Source organism: Danio aesculapii, chromosome 23, assembly GCF_903798145.1.
Source record: "Danio aesculapii chromosome 23, fDanAes4.1, whole genome shotgun sequence".
Classification (NCBI taxonomy): Eukaryota; Metazoa; Chordata; class Actinopteri; order Cypriniformes; family Danionidae; genus Danio; species Danio aesculapii.
The window spans coordinates 12,767,442-12,782,592 of NC_079457.1; the positions used below are offsets into that span (position 1 = coordinate 12,767,442).

At 31.8% G+C, this 15,151-nt stretch overlaps 1 protein-coding gene across 1 annotated transcript in view; it reads left to right on the forward strand.

The window, feature by feature from the left end:
• cpne9 (copine family member IX) overlaps positions 1–8,050 on the forward strand; it is a 100,819-nt gene extending 92,769 nt beyond the window's left edge. The window contains exons 17-20 of the mRNA XM_056449133.1: positions 4,149–4,251; positions 4,342–4,399; positions 4,484–4,557; positions 7,531–8,050. Of these exons, the coding sequence (XP_056305108.1) occupies positions 4,149–4,251; positions 4,342–4,399; positions 4,484–4,557; positions 7,531–7,713 (418 nt within the window). The 3' untranslated portion in view covers positions 7,714–8,050. The remainder of the gene's footprint in view (positions 1–4,148; positions 4,252–4,341; positions 4,400–4,483; positions 4,558–7,530) is intronic.
• The last annotated feature ends 7,101 nt before the right edge of the window (positions 8,051–15,151 follow it).

The following is a 15,151-nucleotide window of genomic DNA, read 5'->3' on the forward strand; positions in this document are numbered from 1 at the left end:
TTTTACAGGGTGTCCGCGTGGTCTTAAAAAGTATTAAAAGTTAATAAATCAATGTAGAGAAATTTAAGGCCCTTAAAAAATATTTTAAAAAGTCTTAAATGCTTTTTTGCAAGGTATTCAATTTGATATCATTTTTGATTATGCAATTTATGGCTTATATATGGCTTAATATATATATATATATATATATATATATATATATATAATATATTTGCCTGAATTAAATCTGTGAACATCAGGATGCTGTGTAGTTCATGAACCCAAGGCAACACCCTTATTTCTGCAGTTCTATAGGCGCCAACCTGCTGAATTAGCTGGACTTTTTATTCAGTTTATGAATAATGCTTTTTAGTTTTGGATTAATTTCCTACATTATTATTTAGTAAATATACTTTAAGTTAAAATCTCGCCAGTATTTCAGGTTGAAAAGTTGTATAAGGTTTTGGATGTATGGATAGAGTTTATAAAAAGGTATTATAAGGTATTGAATTTCACTCTGTGATTCCTGTGTATACTCTGCTTTAAGTATTTTATTTAAATACAAAGTTTGACATCATTCACAGATATACTGTAGATTATCATATATGATATTATGTGATGCTGCTTCGAATTATTGTTCAATTAAATTTAAAATAAAATTGCTCTTATTTATTTTATTCGTTCGTTGATCCATTCGTTCGTCCATTTTTTCGTCTGTTTGTTTGTTCGCTCGTCTGTTTGTCCGTCTGTTCGTTGGCTTGTCCATTCGTCCGTTCGTTCGTCCATCTTTTCGTTTGTTTGTTCGTTCGTTCATTACGTTCATCCATTCGTCCATTTGTCCGTTCGTTTATTTGATCGTTCGTTCGTTCGTTCGTTCGCCGTTTGCTCATCCCTTCATTCGTTTGTTCATCCGTTCGTTCATTCGTCCGTCAGTCCGTTCGTTCATTAGTTCATTCGTAGTTCATTCATTCTCCGTTCATTCATTCATTCGCCCGGGAATAGAGACTGGGTCTGACATTTTTATTAGCATAATTAGTTCATTTAGTTATTTTTCTTAACTAAATGCAGCATTGTAGAGAAGGCAGAGCAATGTGGGGGAGACTGTGGTTCTGAATGTTGTTATTTAAAGAAAACAAACTAACAAAAAAAAAAACATTGGACCTTAATCACATTACATACAGAATTAACTGCAGTGCTTTCATTTACTGCATGTAATTTATGCACACAGATATGTCAAGAAATGCTAAAATAAAGCATAGAAACATAGCAAAGTCCCTTTAAGGCAAGTCATTTTACTCTGCGCCCATCTTTGAAACACCTCTCAGGCAGTATGCTCAAGCAAAATTCTCCAAAACTGCTTGTCAATCTTACAATTAAATTTCCTACAAGGAATCATCAATAAAATTAAACAACAACTGTCTCTTTAGTTTCATTTCTAAATCTTTGAATCACACAATATCTGCAGAAACTCACGTCTGGTCCGAGCCCCTCCCCCGGAGAATCCTCAGTCTATTGCGATTGATGATTGGCTCCTGTACTAGAAGGCGGGGTTTCACTTGCCATATTAACCGTTACAGTTTTCCCCATTTAAAACTATACGAGTGGAGTGACATGTCTCGTGTATTATATAGTCTTTGTTAGTAGCCTTTGGACTTGGAAAAGAAGAATAATACCAAATATTGGCATTTGAACTGAAAAACTGAACTCTGATCTGCTTCAAATATCACATATATCGTAAACATCGCATGACAAAAGCTGTAACACACATACACACACACACACATGAAGAGGCTTTTAATTGGCCCTGTCGCTTTCAAGGCTTTTTCCCGTTAAATCTCTCAATCTGTCGAAAATCAAACTCTCAGACCTGGAAATATGATTTCAGAAGCAGATATTGATCCGTGCTCAACTTTTCAGAGTTGGTCAGACTCTCAGCTCTCTTTCAGCTCGACTGAAGGAGACAATATCTGGAGCTGCTTTTATTAGGGTCAATGGACTGCAGGGAAGAGACAGATTTAATAATAAAAGCTGTGAAAAAGGCTTAGATAAAACTAGCTGTTTTTTTTTTTTACCAAGGCTTTCCAGTGATATACAATGTCGGAATCACCAAATAACTTCTTTGATGTAAAATCCAATAAAATGAAGAATATGAGATTTGTTAATTCTCTTTAATCTTTATTTATTTGACCTACAGTGCAAAGAAAATATGTTTTCGATGACCAAATAATTAGTATTCTGTAAATATAAACAAATGTTGATATACAAAATGTAGGAGAAAGTCCTGTTTAACTTAATATCACATTTACTATTCTTTTAATTACTTAGTTCAGTTGTTTGATAATTGAGGATGCTTATTGCTCATTGCATTGACATTGCAAAATTTTGTTTTTCTGCAAAGTATTTTGCTATAAGAATATATTTTCACAATATGACCCTATTTGGAAAGAATTCCGAATTTTATATTGATTGAAATGATTTGTAGGGGAGTGCATTTGCATAAATTGTAGTAAATAAAATAAATTAAAGCACAGATATAAAAACAGAAGGATAAAAATGAAATAACACTTTTATGTTGGAGTCTAACAGCATTGAAGTATGGAAATTCAATAAACTATTATAAAATTACACTGCATAGTGTTAATTGTATTCAATAATTAAACACAAGTGATCGTTAAAGCAGTGCCCAAATGGTTTAAATTAACTTAAAATAGGCTCATTGTGAAAACGTACCCCCGTATACATTTCTGGAGAGCACAAATTATGTATCCAGAGCTACCTATGGCTGCATTTCGTCTTTAAAATTAAAAATATGGTGAGCTGCCGGCTTGCCAATTTGCAACTTGCCGGCTTGTAATTTGGACCATAAGTGGCATTTTTTAAATGGATTTTAAAATGGAGGCATAGCACCAAACCCCGCCCCTAAACCCAACCATCATTAGGGGATGAACAAATCGTACTAGATTGAACGAATGAGATCATACGAATGCATTCAAATAAGCCACTAAATCAAAAAGTTACGAAATGCTGTGAGATAGCTTTGGACAAATTGTATTTAAAGTTGTCCAAATTAGGTTCTTAGCAATGAACATTGCTAATCAAAAAATAAATTTTTATATTTTTATGGTGGGAAATTTACAAAACATCATTTATATATATATATATATATATATATATATATATATATATATATATATATATATATATATATATATATATATATATATATATATATATATATACTTTCATCATTCAAAGTATTTTTAATAATTTAATCATCAAATAACAAATTTTGACCCATGAAATTTTTTTTTGCTATTGGCAAAAATATACTTGTGCAACACAACACATGTTTGTCAATTAAACCAGCCTGATCTCATGAGGAAACGTAGCTATTTTACGTTTTGTCAGTTGAGTAGCTAATTCGCACAAATTCATACAAGTTCGGCCATATGAAAATGTAGGAATTTAAAAAGGAGGCGTGGCACCCAACCAAACCCCACCCCTAAACCGAACCGTCATTAGGGGATGAACAAATCATACTAGATTATACGAATGAGATCATATGAATTCATACAAATAAGCCACTAAATCAAAAAGTTACGAATTGCTGTGAGAAAGTTTTCGACAAATTATATTTAAAGTTGTCCAAATTAGGTTCTTAGCAATGAACATTTGACATTGACAAAATTAATTTTGATATTTTTATGGTAGAAAATTTACAAAATATCTTTTAAAAAATATATACTTTCATCATTCAAACAATTTTAAATAATTGAATCATCAAATGATCAAACAAATTTTGACCCATGAAATGTTTTTTTTTTTTGCTATTGCCAAAAATATACATTTGCAACACAACACACGTTTGTCAATTAAAGTTGAAGAGAAATAACTAATCACAGATTCTTGATTTTTTTTTTATTTCTGTATTTATTTATTTTTTTGTACGTGTATGTTCATTTTACAAAATGTCCCAACCTTTTATATTCCTTCTGGCTGAAACCCATTTCTAGGAATCAGAAAATCATAATCTTGTTTTGCCATTGCAATTGCTTAGCAACACACTAGTTTCATCACACGCACACACAAAATCATTCTCCCCTTCTTCAATTCCAGTTTCCCAGAAGCCCTGTGTTCTGCTCTTGACTGTATCTGCTGTAAATCCTCAGGTGCGCTTCAGAAGTGACAGATGGCTCTCAGTATTTTGTGTTGCTGATCATCACAGACGGTGTGATTTCTGATATGGTGCAGACTAGAGAAGCTGTGGTCACCGTGAGTTCTTTTCACATGTTAGACCTTTGTAAATACACTAATCTGTTGAGAAAGGCACTGACCACACACATTTGCTGTATCTGTTTGCAGGCGGCATCTCTGCCGATGTCCATCATCATTGTGGGAGTCGGGCCTGCTGAATTTGACGGTGAGGTTTTAGCTCGCCAAACGGAGATGCTTTTGAAATGGGAGGTAGTAAAGTGATGTAACTGTGCTGTTGTTGATGTAACAGCTATGGAGGAGCTGGATGGAGACGAGGTCAGGGTGTCCTCCAGGGGACGAGTCGCTGAAAGAGACATCGTCCAGGTACTGTCATATACAACTCTTTCTATCTAGTGCTTTTTATTCGTTTTATATATATATATATATATATATATATATATATATATATATATATATATATATATATATATATATATAAAACAATATATATATATATATATAAAACAATATATATACAGCTGAAGTCAGAATTATTAGCCCCCCTGAATTATTAGCCCCCATTTATTTTTTCCCCAATTTCTGTTTAAAGGAGAGCAGATTTTTTTCAACACATTTCTAAACATAAGTTTTAATAACTCATTTCTAATAACTGATTTATTTTATCTTTGCCATGATGACAGTAAATAATATTTTACTAGATATTTTTAAGACACTTCTATACAGCTTAAAGTGACATTTAAAGGCTTAACTAGGTTAATTAGGTTAACTAGGCAGGTTAGGGTAATTAGGCAAGTTATTGTATAATGATGGTTTGTTCTGTAGACTATCGAAAAAAATGAGCTTATAGGGGCTAATAATTTTGACCTTAAAATGGTTCATAAAAAATTTAAAACTGCTTTTATTCTTGCCAATATTAAACAAATAAGACTTTCTCCAGAAGAAAAAAATATTATCAGACATACTGTGAAAATTTCCTTTCTCTGTTTAACATCATTTAGAAAATATTTTATAAAGAAAAGAAAATTCAAAGGGGGGCTAATTATTCTGACTTCACCTGTATATGGCCTTGTAGTATTTAAATTGTACTATTTTTATTTTATAATTTTTAACATTTTAAGCAAGATGGTCGCTGGTTCGAGCCTCGGCTGTGTCAGTTGGCATTTCTGTGTATTCAATTCAATTCAATACACCTTTATTTATATAGCGCTTTTACAATGTAGATTGTGTCAAAGCAGCTTCACATGAAAGATCATAGTAGATGTAGAGTTTGCATGTTCTCTCGTGTTGGCGTGGGTTTCCTCCGGGTGCTCTGGTTTCCCCCACAGTCCAAAGACATGCGGTATACTGTAGGTGAATTGAATAAACTAAACTGACCATAGTGTATGTATGTGAATGAGTGTGTATGGGTGTTTTCCAGTGTTGGGTTACAGCTGGAAGGGCATGTATGTAAAACATATGCTTGATAAGTTGGCAACCCCTTATTAATAAAGGTACTAAGACGAAAAAGAAAATGAATGAATGAATAATAATAATAATTCTTTGCTATTGGGTCCCATTAATTTACTTACTTTAACTACTAATGAGGTAGACAGTTACATATGTTTTTTTAGCTTTTTTTTCAATTGTTAAATATTTATAAACATTATAATACAACTCAGGGTGACATGGTGGCTCAAGGATTAGCACTGTCACCTGACAGCAAGAAGGTCGCTGATTCGAATCCTGGCTAGGCCAGTTGGCATTTCTGTGTGGATTTTGCATGTTTTCCCTGTGTTGGTTTTTTCCACAGTCCAAAGACATGTGCTGTAGGTGAATTGAATAAACTAAATTGGCCGTAGTGTATGAGTGTGAATGTGAGAGTGCATGAGTGTTTCCCAGTACTGGGTTGCAGCTGGAAGGGTGCTGTGTAAAACATATGCTGGATAAGTTGGCGGTTCATTCTGCTGTGGCGACCCCTGATGAATAAAGGGACTAAGCCAATGGAAAATGAATGAATGGATAATACAACTCATAAAAATATAATAAAAATGATTGATTATTACCTGTTACTGTTTAGTTAGTGTTAATATTGGTAAACGCATTAACTGTACATAAGCATAAAACTTTGTGACCGTATCAGGAAATACTGAAATAAAAATAAACTAAGATTAATTAACTTGTGTAGAAATATTTGTGATTGCTTTTCATGTCAACCAATTATATTGGCACAATGTTATGTATTATTATTAATATTATTATAAAAACTGGTTTCAATATGAGGCACTACTTTACACAGATATAATACATTGGTGACTCATGATGTAATGATTACTTCATTGGTAAATATTTATTGCTTTTACTTATTAAATAATGTAATATTTGCATTAACCCTTTTACTTAATGTGTTGGTTCCTTCATGATTCATGTCGTTATCTCTCTATTAATTTATGGACAAAAGCTTAACACTCTAATTCATAATAGTATTAATATTTAATTATTAATTATTTAATTATTATTAATGAATAATATATTTTTAGTAATATATAATTATGCTCATCATAAAATGAATGTGTGCTATCGCCTCACAGCAAGACGGTCACTGGTTCAAGCCTTGGCTGGGTCAGTTGGCATTTCTGTGTGGAGTTTGCATGTTCTCCCTGTGTTCGAGTGTTTTTTTCTCCGGTTTCCCCCACAAGTCCAAAGACATGCGCTATAGGTGAATTGGATAAGCTAAATTGTCCGTAGTGTATGTGTGTGAATAAAAATGTTTGGGTGTTTCCCAGTGATGGGTTGCAGCTGAAAGGGCATCCGCTGCATAAAACGTATGCTGGATAAGTTGCTGGTCCATTCCGCTGTGGCAACCCCAGATTAATAAAGGTATTGAGCCAAAAAAAAGGAATGAATGAACAAAATGTATACAATATTGAAAAATTTTCTACTTAACTTTTTTAGAAAGCCTTGATTTAAATAAAAAAAATTCATGTTGCAATCTCTTATTATTAATATATGAACTTATGTTTTATATTATAATTAATCCTATTATTAATATTTATTTAATAAAACAATTACAGTAGTATTAATCTTTCCTCAGATCACTTTCCTCAGATATTACATTTGGTTTTCTTATTATTGCAAAAACATGAAGTCATTTAATTAAATTACCAGTAGTACTATTATACTAATTATACTATACTATACTATATTATATTAATTAGTATTGTTGTATGAATATATTTTATTATTTTTCTTTTTTTTTTTAGAACCTGTTTTTTTGTGTTTATATATTTATTTATTTGTTGCTTGTTTTGTTTTTTTCCTGAGGCTCATCTGTGTATATGTGTGTTTGTATCCCTCTAGTTTGTGCCGTTCCGGGACTACATTGACCGATCTGGGAATCAGGTGCTCAGCATGGCCCGTCTGGCTAAAGACGTCCTGGCCGAGATTCCTGACCAGCTGCTGTCCTTTATGAAGACCAGAGGCATCGAACCCAGACCAGCCCTCAATCCCTCCCCGACACCACAGATAAACGTCCACCTCTGATCCCGGAACGGCTTTATCCACTGCGACACTGCACATTTTTACTTTCCACATCGGTTAGCAGTAGCACATGATGTAGTTACAGTAATAATCGACTGAAATCAGGAACACGTTAATGTAAGTGTGTGTGGTGTTACATTTTATAATCAGCCAGTGATCATTACAAACACACAACAGTTTGAGCTCGCCTTAGTGGAAAAATAGGGTGAAAATACTAGAAAAGAAATGCCTGGGTTATAATTTCTGCACAAATCTAAAGACGAGTTGAATTATAAAGTATACATCAAATAAGTTTTAATGGAGATTTGTTGCTTTGAGATATTTTTTCACAATCTTAATTTCTTAGTTATCGTAAATAGGTGAAAATATACATATATAAGCATATTTACATCACCCAACACCCAAAAATAATGTAATTTTACTATTTATTACGCATTTACCGAATGAATTGCAGCAAAAAAGTTATGTGATTTTGCTTTAACAGATCATGTGATAAAAAAAACAGTAGGTTTGGTAACACTTTATTTTGATGGTCCATTTGAGTATTAGTAGACTGTCTGCTCAATATCTGTTGATACTGCTCCTTCAACAGACATTTGACTATAAGAAACTTTCTAGTACATGTCAGCTTACACTAACCCTAACCCCAACCTAACAGTCTACTTATAATCTAATGAGAATTAGTTAGCATGTAGATGCAATGGAACTTAAATTTAACAAACGGATCATCAAAATAAAGTGTGACCGAAGGTTTTATCAGGAAGGGATGATTTTAGTCTCTTGGGCTCGTTGGATGAAAACAGTGCTGTATTCGCAAATGTTTTATGTGATATTCCAGTTTCACGCATAAATTTAATTCACATCTTTGGATGGAAACATGACTATTAGTACAGTGTGTACAAATGCTTGTAAACTAATAGCAATCTGAGTTCAAATGTAAATTTCACATTTTAAAAGTCACAATTTGAGAAATAAATAATAAATAAGAGTTCAAATCCACAGCGCCATCTGAAATGTTTTTCATTTTTCTCAGTCTCCTATGTTTAGGTTCAGTAATGTTCGTTTTAATGGCAAAGAATGGGTTATTTCCATCGCCTTTAACATGAAATAACTGAACATAAACATTTGAAGCTGAAAAAATACACATTGTATGAAAAAGTTTCCTGATGGCATTTCTGAACTCTTCAAATGGCCCTAACATGAGATTTAGCTTTATTTTTGTCTTTAATTTGTGTTTTGAAAATCACCTGGCCATTTCTTCTGTTTTTTTCAGAAAGAAACCGTCAGAGCGAGTGTTTGCGCAGTACACAATAATGGCCGAACAAACACGCATGCACACATCTCTGTACTTGACAGTCCTCTCTTACTTTTGGTTTTCTCACTGGCTGAGCGAGTGGCGCCGGCACACTTTCCAGTGTGTAAATATTTTCTAATTTGTGCCAGATTCTAAAAAGGAGCTAATAAGTAGCTGCGTGTGGAGGAGAAGCAGATGCCCGTGCAGGAATCTCCCCCCGATGCTGATAATTACCTGGAGAAACAGAAACTGCCAATCAGTGCAATTCATCCACAGATCCAGACTGTAATCAGCAGAGGTTAATGTGCACAGGAAGCTGGCAGACGAATGGAGCGACAGAGATAAATCAGCTGATCAGCAGAACGATAGGAAGAGGAGGGTTTCTTTACCAAACTGCAGGGATCGAGAGGAATTTTACAGGTGAATCTCAAGGAGAAATGTCTGGGTCATGTTTTTAACCTGAATCACTAGAAAACTGAGACACTGGAGGTAAAAATGCTGGTTATTTATGTACGGATCAGTTTTGAGAATTGCACTTTTTAAGGGGTAGTTCACTCAAAAATTAAAATTAGCACATTTATTCTCCCTCGTGTGATTTTAAACCTTTATGAGTTTCTTTTGGCTTTATACTCTAAAAATGCTGGGTTATTTCAACTTAATTCAACAGTTTACAAATTGTGTAACATATGGACTAATCCAAACATTGGGTTAAATTTGATCCTATTAATTTAATTTAAAAAAATTAACCCAGCAGTTGGGTCAGTCCCTATCACACCCAGAATTGGGATGAACTCACCTGGCATTTTTTTAGAGTGCTACGTTAATGTGAAGAAAACATCCAAAATGCACTTTTAAAGGGGTAGTTCACTTAAAAATGAAAATTACTTTATTTGTTGATCTACAGATAATTATGGACTAACCCAAACATAGGGTTACATTTGGTCCTATTGATTTAATTTAAAAAAATGAAAATTACCTGATCATTTACTCTCCCTTATGTGGTTTTAAAACTTAGAGTTTCTTTAAGCTTTTACACTCTAAAACATGCTGGGTTATTTTAACCCAAATTGGGTAAAATATGAACTAACCCAAACAGCTTGAATTAGCTTAAATTTGGTCAAATTAATTTATTAAAAAAATCAACCCATCAGTTGATTTAGTCCCTACCCAGAACCAATTACCTTATCGTTTATTTTCCTTCGTGTGGTTTTAAACCTCTTTGTTTCTTTTGGCTTTTTAATCAGTTTTTTTAATAAAGTTATGTTTAATGTGAAGAAAACATCCAAAATGCACTTTTAAAGGGGTCATTCACTCAAAATTGAAAATTACCTCATTTATACACTTTTTAAAGGGGAGTTGACTCAAAATGAAGAATAGCTAATTTATTCTCCCTCGTGTGGTTCTAAACTTTTATGAAGTTTTTTTGGGGGGCTTTTCATTAGGGTTTTTTACACTAAAAATGCAGGAATATTTCAACACAAATTGGATAAAATATGGACTAATCCAACATTGAATTTAGTCATTTTAATAAAAAAATAATAATCCAGCAGTAGGGTCAGTCCTTATTACACCCAGAATTGCGGCATTTTTAGAGTGCAACTTTAATGTGAAGAAAACATGCAAAATGCACTTTTAAAGGGGTAGTTCACTCAAAAATGAAAATGAGCTCATTTATTGTTTATCAAATTGGGTAAAATATGAACTATCCCAAACATTGGGTTAAATTTGGTCCTATTAATTTAATAAAAAAATAATAATTTACCTGATCATTTATTCTCCCTCATGTGGTTTTAAAATTTTGAGTTTCTTTAAGCTTTTCAATAAGGTTTTTTTTTACACTCTAAAAAATGCTGGGTTATTTTAACCCAAATTGGGTAAAATATGGGTAGTTCACTCAAAAATAAAGATTAGCTCATTTATTGATCATCAAATAGAGTAATATATGAACTATCCCAAACATTGGCTTAAATTTGGCTTAAATTTAATAAAAAAAATTCAGTTGGGTTACTCCCTATTAAACCCATAATATGATTGGACATTTTAGAGTGCAACTTTAATGTGATGAAAACATCCAAAATACTCTTTTAAAGGGGTAGTTCACTCAAAAATGAAAATTACCTCATCATTTATTCTTCTTCCTGAGGTTTTAAAGCTTTATGAGTTTCTTTCCTGTCATTTTGCACACAGAAGAAGATATGCTTGTAGTTTGTTTACACTTTTTATCCGTATTTGTAGTTCTTACCGAATTCAGGTCCAATGGGCAACGTATTGTGGCGAACATGGTCCGCACTCGCATTCCTACCAGAAATAGTAAACTCTCTGGGTAACTGTGGAATACTAATTTCAATCTGCTATGATTTTGGACATGCTAATTCTGTTTTTGGATACTATTCAGGACAGATAGCATTTTTCAAAATATCTTCTTTGTGTTCAACAAGAAAGAAGCTCAATTAGGTTTTGAACAAGTGAAGGGTGAGTAAATGATGACAAAGATTTCATTTTTGATCAACTATCCCTTTAAGTGTTTCTGTTTTCGCACTTTATACCATTGTGTTTGTAGATTTAAATTACAATACATGTTTTTAGAAAATCAAAAAATTTTGTTTACTGAGCCATTAATGTCCAATTCAGCAGCATGTACAATACGTACAGGTCAAAATCATTAGCCAAAATATTATTTAATAGATATTTAAGTATTGTTTAATAGATTTTTTCAACACATTTTAAATATGCTAGTTTTAAAAAGCTTATTTCTAATAACTGATTTCTTTGTTTCTGCCACAATATCAGTAGATAATATTGTTGTACTTATTGTGCAAGATGCCAATTTTCAGCACTGTTCAAATACTACCCTTTTGTTTTGTTAGGGATGAAAACATCCACTAAATTAAACTGCTGTAAAAATGCATCAGATTAATATTTTTAGTTTTTTATTTTATTTTAATTATTTTTGGGGGGTTTTCACCTTTGACAGCTAGGACAGTGGGGATTAACAGACAGGAAAGTGTGGGGAGCAGAGAGAGGGGAAGGATCGGCAAAGGACCTCATTCCTGAAATCGGACTTGGGTCACCACGTGCACCTGGGTGTTCTATGTCAACGCACTAACCACTAGGCTATTGGCGCTGACAGATTAATATTTTTTCAATTTGTTTTTTTTTTTTTTTCGTAAATCTGTTAATCAACCTCAGTCCTGACCAAAACTACTAAATTGTTTAGAAAGTTACAGGATTTTAACTCTTTAATTGCCAAATTTAATAACTCTTTAAGTTACCTCTTCCCAACCAGGAAAACCACCAGCAATCAAAACTGCATGATTATATGATGTTAAGGTTTTGCAATCAAACAATGTGATTATATTGAAAATCAATGGAGCAAAAACAGCCACTAACAGTAAATTAGGGAGAAATAATGAAAAGCTGATGCTGCACAAAAACTAACACGGCATCAAAGACAATGTTGTTACCAATATTATACATGTCAAAGACTGTGTCAAAGAAAAAAAAAAATGCAGTCTACAATTACTTTTTATATTGAAAATACGTAATTTTGTGTGTATTTTTCATGCAAATTGTTGATGAACAGATTTATGCAAAAAGAAAAAGAAAAAAATATTATTCGGATGCATTTTTACAACAGTTTAATTCAGTGGATGTTTTCATCCTGAACATAACAAAAGGGTAGTAAATTGTGTATCGTGAGTGTATCGTTGAGGTTTTTTAAATTTCAAAGCATTTTCCCAAAATATGTGTCAAAATAAGATGTGTCACCAAAAATCATTCTGCTAGCTAAAACTAGCTAGTCAACTAGCTAGTCAAAATCGGCCCAGAGTGCATGAAAACCTCCCTAACAGCACACAAGGGTTAAAGGCTTAATTAGCTTAACTAGGCAGGTTAGTTTAATTAAGCAAATCACTGGACAACAGTGCTTTATTCTGTAGCCAATCAGAAAAATAGAATAGCTAATAATATTGACTTTAAAGTTGTTTAAAACATTTGATCTGCTTTTATTTCAGCCAAACTTAAAGATATGACTTTCTCCAAAAGAAAAAAATTATAGTAAATGCTGTGAAAAAGTATTGATCCTATATTTTCTGAATTACAGAGAAATAAAAGAGATTCCCTATATCCCTTCTGTAAAAAAACAAATCAAAACAAAGCAAATTGAATTTAGAGAATTTCTTAGAGAATGAGGCAAGATTTTAGATCTGAGATTAATTGTTTGGCTATTTGTGCTGGAAATGTAGTGCATATTTCACGAAAGAATGGCTCATTTGCATATGTACTGTACAATTGACAACTTTTGTAATTCTTAATGCAATCAGAAAGTATTGTGATAACTATAATATTTTTAACACTTTTTAAAGCAACAATTCTCACTTTTAATAGTGGCTTATTCCCTGCCTATTATTACAATATTCTCTGTTTATTAGTGCTTATACACATATTCTGCATGATTTTATACTACATCCATAATCCTACCCAACCTACTACCATACCAATTAATAATAGGCAGCAAAATAGGAGTATATAGAGGCAAATGTCATTGTTAATGCTTGGTTAATAGCGAGAATTGTACATTAAGATAAAGTGTGACATAAATGTATATCTATAGTAATTATTTACACTGTTCAGCTGCAGTGTCTTGCCTTAAGTTGATATTCATTGTGACATTATTTTCATGAACAGCTTCTACATTCTCATTATCACTGCAATACTGTGCTGAAAATACTATCTAGATCCAATTATTGTTTTTTTCCAGTCAAGTCAACATAAATTCAGAGCTGTGAATGCTGCCATTATGTACTGTACATACTTTGATTTAAATTAGAATGCACTGTACTATATTGCTATTGGTCAATGCCTAATGTGTTGTTTCCAATGCTCACCTAAAGATAATACATTTAAAAACAGTACACTTTAATTATACTGTTAAATATTACTCTTCTGCCAATCTTAGAAGGAATATCTATTTTTCTTACTGTGTATTTTAATTGTTTTTTAATATTGTGAAAGTTATTATAGCTAGATACACCATACAACTAAAATAAATTTTCTTAAATGAAATAAAGCAAATGTTCTCTAAGGAGGCCAATATATCATATTTGTTTTGTTCCAGCTTGTTGCCAAAATATTTCCTTGTTTAACTTAAAACTAAAATAAATGATTTGTAATCGTTTACACATTTGTCGTTGTTTACAGTGTCATGGCAGGGTTATTATAGTTAACTAAAAAAAAAAGTAATAAAATTTTTTTGAATGAGGTAAAGCAAACAGTGACTGAAAATATGTACAATATTTATTCAGCTTTTATTTTATTTATTTCTTTTTATTAATTTATTTAATTATTTATTTTCATTTTTAATTTTTTTTATTTCTTTTATTTAATTTTTTTAATTTATTTTATTAAATTTTTTATTTATTTTTAATTTAATTTAATTTATTTTATTTTTATACAACTAGACCTATAAGATATACAGTTGAAGTCAGAATTATTAGCCCCCTTTTGATTTTTTTTTTTTTTTTTTTTTTTTTTTTTTAATATTTCCCAAATGATGTTTACCAGAGCAAGAAAATTTTCACAGTATGTCTGATAATATTTTTTCTTCTGGTGAAAGTCTTATTTGTTTTATTTCTGCTAGAATAAAAGCAGTTATTAATTTTCTTTCATGAACTATTTTAAGGTAAATTATTAGCCCCTTTAAGCTATATTTGTTTTCAATAACTTGCCTAATTACCCTATCCTGCATAGTTCACCTAATTAACCTAGTTAAGCCTTTAAATGTCACTTTAAGCTGTATAGAAGTATCTTGAAAAATATCTAGTCAAATATTATTTACCGTCTTCATGGCAAAGATAAAATAAATCAGTTATTAGAAATGAGTTGTTAAAGCTATTATGTTTAGAAACGTGTTGAAAAAAAATCTCTCCGTTAAACAGGGAATATGGGAAAAACTAAACAGGGGGGCTAATAATTCTGACTTCAACTGTATGTATTTATTTATTTTTTTCATTTATTTTATCTATTTTTTTATTAATTATTTTATAAAAAATGTTTGTACATAGAACTAAAGTAATATTAATTTAATTAAATTTAAATTAATTTAAAATTAAATTAAATTAATTAATGTAATTGAAAACAACAAGACCT